This window comes from Triticum dicoccoides, chromosome 2B (assembly GCF_002162155.2).
Source record: "Triticum dicoccoides isolate Atlit2015 ecotype Zavitan chromosome 2B, WEW_v2.0, whole genome shotgun sequence".
Lineage (NCBI taxonomy): Eukaryota > Viridiplantae > Streptophyta > Magnoliopsida > Poales > Poaceae > Triticum > Triticum dicoccoides.
The window spans coordinates 420,750,796-420,756,331 of record NC_041383.1 but is presented as its reverse complement, the minus strand read 5'-3'; the positions used below and the strand labels follow the sequence as shown (position 1 = coordinate 420,756,331).

The window sequence follows — 5,536 nt, the reverse complement described above, 5'->3', positions numbered from 1 at the left end:
TGCACAATCTCATGGTCTAAGGAAATGATACTTGACATTAGAAAAGCTTTAGCATACGAACTACATGATCTTTGTGCTAGGCTTAGGATTGGGTCTTGTCCATCACATCATTCCTAATGATGTGATCCCGTTATCAACGACATCCAATGTCCATGGTCAGGAAACCGTAACCATCTATTGATCAACGAGCTAGTCAACTAGAGGCTTACTAGGGACATGGTGTTGTCTATGTATCCACACATGTATTTGAGTTTCCTATCAATACAATTATAGCATGGATAATAAACGATTATCATGAACAAGGAAATATAATAATAATAACTAATTTATTGTTGCCTCTAGGGCATATTTCCAATACTGTGCACTTGGACGGCAGGGAGTGGACTCGGACAGCGGACCAAGGGACTCGGATGGGCTCGGAGGTGCATTTTTAGGGGTGGCCAACCTGCTTTAAATATTTTGAGTAGTGCAGGTTGAATGTGGGCAGCCAGAGTAGGCCTCTTAGGCAGCGCGCCGGCGTGAATGCGAGTAGGCAGACAAGTGGCCAAGCTGTGTGAATGCGCGGAGGTTCAAGAATCAGCCGATAAGCGGAGCGAAGAGTGTGTTTGGGGTGGGTTTAGGGTGTCGGAGTTCGATGTGGCGGACGTCCGGACGCTCTACTTGGGGCTGGTTTGTGAGATTTTGGGCGTCTAGACTGGTTGGCCCCCGATTTGCGGCTGGTGTGTGAGATTTTGGACATCTAGACTGGGCTGGCCTCGTGTTGGATGGCTAAAAATATTTTGTATGATTGGCGTTGAAGATGCTTTTAGTAGGAGTATTGTTATAAGAAGGTGTAGATACTACACTTTTAGCACAACGCTAGACAGCCAAAAAAAATGTTTTGTATGTAAAAGCGAACACTAGGTACACTAGTAATCGGCCCTCAGTAGCATACACTCATATGCTGCCATGCTCCAAGGTACAAAACATAAATTTGAATGTTTCAAAAAGATTCCAATTTTTTTGTGGGCGCTCACAAGACATATATGGCTACATCCTCCCGGAAGTCCAAATCCAAGTTTGAAACGCACACAGAAAAACAAAAATGACATATCCACCATGTATAGTGTCAAAAAAAAGAAACACTATTCACATCTACTCCTCCATCACATAATATAAGATGTTATTACAACGAATATACTCACGTATTGATTGTAATAACATCTTATATTACAGGACCGAGGGAGTAGATTTGTCTTTTTGTTTCTTAATGTGTATTTTGGTTTTAGATTTGAAATTTTTAGGGATAACGGATACATGTCTTGAGAACATTCAGAATTTTGTACGTATCTCTTTCGTGGTTCATCTCTCAGCGAGTAATTCCGCTTTGCTTTTCTTCTCAAGCAACCTAACCTGTCACAAGAATCTTGTACGTATCGATTTCCATGCGATTACTATAGTCAATCATACTAGAAATCATCTAGCTCGATTGGAGTTTGATGTAACTCCACGAAGGAGACGAGAGAGGAGGACGATGTTTTTTCAACTGTGTGCAGCATAGCACTTACGCTGTCAGCACAAGACGATGTCAAGCTCAACGCATCAAACCAAATGAAAGATGACCAAAACTAGCATAGAAAACTAAGGCCTGCATGCAGAGATGACGTTACAGATATACGTTGAGATCACAAAGACAAAGATAGATATATAAATCATTTATAAGTTCGATAGTTACTACAACGCCGTTCACAACAATCTCAAGGTATCATGCCCATTGGCTACGACCATATCATAATTCATCAAGTAGATCCACTGGCCGCATCACGCCACGACTTTGCTTCACACTTTGTTGTTCCCTAAGGCATAATATTCTCCCTACCACGTCCGCAAATGGTTACAACTCAGTGCAGGTTAGAGGAATTCTGCAGCGGTGTGCACTATGAATGAAGGAATAACAGCGCATACTTCGGATGGGAAAAATTCGGGCACCAATGTGCATTTTTACTGGTCTAAGATGTGGGGCAAACTTCAGTGGCCCCAGTTTGGCTCCCATGCACACTTTTCCTTGCAAACGTCAAGTAGCCAGTGTGTCCTCTAGCTGTGCTGCAAGGCCTAGCAATAACAGAGGATGTCTGAGTGCTGTCTAAGGCTTCTCCAGCTGACCGAATTTTCCGTTTCTTCCCAGGAAGTGAAGAACCCTCGCTAGAGGCTTCGTTGGCGGTTGCACTCTTCAGAGCACCTTCATGTACTTCATAGGTGCGAAGAAGAATTTCAAAAGTTCTAATATCTGCACAACACAACAGTATGAAAAATAAACTTTCTGCCTGCGCACTATTCTTGAAACGGAGTAACTCAGGAATAAGAGATCGCCATACTTTTAGGCAAGTTCTGTAGTTATTTATTTTCCCCTAAACAGGATAAACTATGATCATTTTATCATTCACGGTTCAATCATCAACAAAAACCAAGAACTCCAGGATGCAATGTCTCGTGCACTAAATCATGGTGAGTCCATTAAAGAAACCATTAAAACGCATAAACAAATTAGAACTATATACGTGACATGGGAGATGATAGGGATGTGGCAATCTGTGCCCGTGGAAGAGATTGTATGAAAGAGGCAGAAATGAGATTAAAATTATGCTCGAGTCAATGAATCTGCTTCGGTAACTAATTCGGAGCATTTTTACGTATGCAGGTTTCCGATAGACTTCAGATAAATACCCCACAACTTTAGATGACCACAACAAACTTTTTGAACACTCCAGGCTTATGCTTGGACTGCAAATGCACAAGAACTTACAATTATGTATGTTATCGTACCTCTGAAATAAGCATACCAAAATTGAGCTATATTACAAATCAATCAAGCGAGTTCATCACAAGGGCGTACCCAGTGCTGAAAGCTCTCACACAAGGTGGGTCCGAGGAAGGGAATTTCTAGACAGCCTTACCCCTTGCACAATAATTCTGCGAGGAGGCTGGTTCAAACCCAGGACCTCAAGGCCACACACAAGTGGAGAGACTCTACCACTGCGCCAGACCCACCCTTGTGAGAAATGACAGTTTCAGACAGATCATTGGAAAAGAACCAGCTGGGAAAAGTACAGCCTAACTCCATTCAGTGTCAACTCCATAAAGTTTCTAACTGAAGTAACTATACGAGTCTGTGAATCATGTTCACTCGTATCAGAACATTATAAAGTTTCTAGCATAAGTAACAAATTCAGAGCAACATACCAACCTGTGAAACAAGACCTCATAGTTTCGCAAGCACGCTGTACTTGTTCAATGCAAGGTGAAAAGGAGCATAGAACACCATCTTGTCGTAGCATTGTACCAGCTGACGGTATTGCCAACCAAGGCTGGGGTAAGTCCAGGAACACACCATCAGCAGCTCCAGAGTACTCATCTGGGAATCCTTCTCCTTGTATGTCCCGAACAGCAACTGTAATAAGGCTGCTTAGGCCATTCTTCTCAAAATCTTCCCTATTTACCAAAGGAGCTCAAGTCACAATAGCACAAAGCATATATCAATTAAACCACATGACTGACAAAAACATTCAGCCTTGTAGCAACATTTTTTTTCCAAGTAACCGGCAGGAGCACTGCCTTTCAAATAGAAGAAAAGAAATTGTTACAGGTATTTACACCGGGCTTTTTGAAGGGTAAAGCTAAGAGGAACCACATGCGGATTACTCACGCAAGAGGAACCTACTAGGTCTATGCATACAGAAATCTCCCAAAGCAAGACGCGCCACCTCACAGTGGGACATCTTTTGGGCCGTGAATACTTCCCGGTTCCTCTCCTTCCAGATGCTCCATGAGGCAAATCAAGAGGCTACTGCGCTCACATGTCAAATGATCACAAATACTATCTATTACCGCAAAGATAGGTAGTAGCTAGCCAGAGGCTTCTGTGCTCTTGTAAAATATATATTGCATTATTTGTGAAATCATGAGGTAACGGGTTCGAGTCCTGGAGATAGCCTCTTGCAGAAATGCAGGGAAAGGCTGCGTACTATAGACCCAAAGTGGTCGGACCCTTCCCCAGACCCTGCGCAAGCGGGAACTGCGTGCACCAGGCTGCCCCCTATGAAATCATACAGTTGTACTTCAATTGATGTCACTGTACTCTGAGTTGCAAGTGCTGCTTGAAAAAGAAGTGATACTGAAGTCATATCTTTGTGCCGTTTAAGAGGTCACCCTTGAAAGTTTGATAAAACCCTAGATGTTGCAAAGACATGGATAGTTTTTAGGCAACAAAGCATGGGTTTCTTAAATCTTGTATATCTTATTTGTAATTGCAGGCAATCTATTGTATGTTTGTATCCAATACCATGTCACAGATGTTTAACAGATTGTTTCTGATTGTATCTGTTCTCATATCTAAGCTCGCTCATTTACAAACTAATAGTTCTATATACTGCAAAACAAGTTTAGAAAACCCATGCAAGAAAAACATCAAAATCATCCTTCTTGTGCATTGTTCCCATGCTCTGTAATGCAAATACAGATCCAAAAACTATGCTGCACATGTAAGGTTGTTAGTTTCCACATAATAGTCTAAATCGAATCTCGTAGAGACTCCTGAGCTTTGATTTGTGAAGCAAGCAGACAATCACCTCTGAGATGTTAATTAGCCCTCAGGTGTTTGCTTACCTTGCCGAGTCTGCCCTCTGGTCGTGGAAATCAAACGTGTACACGCGCCCATGCGGCGCGACGGCGCGGGCCAGAGAGGTGGTGAGCGAACCGCTGCCCGTCCCGGACTCCAGCACGACGCACCCAGGGACGAGCTCGAGGTAGGCAACCACGAGGCTGATATCGGCAATGTAGAGGATCTGTGTCCGGTGGCTGAGCACAAGCGTCCAAAGCACCGGGGTGGGCGCGAGGAGGTGGACGAACCCGCCGCCGGCCTTGCGACCGCCCTTGCCCCCGACACCGCCGCTGCTGAATACCTTGGATCCGAAGTGGCGGCCGAGCCAGTCGGCGTGGCGGAAGACGCCGAATCGGTTCTGCAGTACGCCGGCGGCGCTGACGGTGACTGCGCGCATCGAGTCGTGCCGTTCGTACACCACGACGGTGTCGCCCTCCGTGATGCGGCGCTGCGAGGTGGGCTTGTTGCATGGATCGAGTGGAACCATCATCACGACCGGGAGACGAGAGTCTGGGCGGCGGCGGCGGCGGCGGCGTGCGGTTTATGTGTAAACCCTTGAATTTGGGGAGGTTTCTGTGACTGAGTTGAGCCCTCTGAATTACAGTAGGATTTTGTCGGTCAAGAAAGATGTTTGGATTCGTAGCTGGGAGCCTGGGACAGAGATATTTTTGAATTCGGAATTGTTTAAAGTATTGTTTGGTGACCTGCTCCATCCCATCTTACGAAAACCAAATAATCCCAAAACACTTAGGCGCGATGCGTTAAATTCTATCTCATTTCTTGTTTCTTGACATATCAACCAATAAGAGATGTGGAGTGTGCATACTTTTAATGACTTGAGACTATCAAACACGACATGCAGTGGTTAGTTCATTGCATGCAATTCTATTAATTAGCAAA

The 5,536-nt window shown here is 44.3% G+C and overlaps 1 protein-coding gene across 1 annotated transcript; it reads right to left on the bottom strand.

The window, feature by feature from the left end:
• Positions 1-1,658: 1,658 nt before the first annotated feature.
• LOC119363997 (tRNA (adenine(58)-N(1))-methyltransferase catalytic subunit trmt61a-like) lies at positions 1,659-5,239 on the bottom strand. Its single transcript, XM_037629385.1, has 3 exons — positions 4,642-5,239; positions 3,224-3,468; positions 1,659-2,266 (listed from the first exon to the last, which is right to left on the bottom strand). Exons 1-3 carry the CDS (start codon positions 5,124-5,126, stop codon positions 1,989-1,991), a joined length of 1,008 nt encoding a protein of 335 aa, XP_037485282.1. The 5' UTR covers positions 5,127-5,239; the 3' UTR covers positions 1,659-1,988.
• Positions 5,240-5,536: the final 297 nt, after the last annotated feature.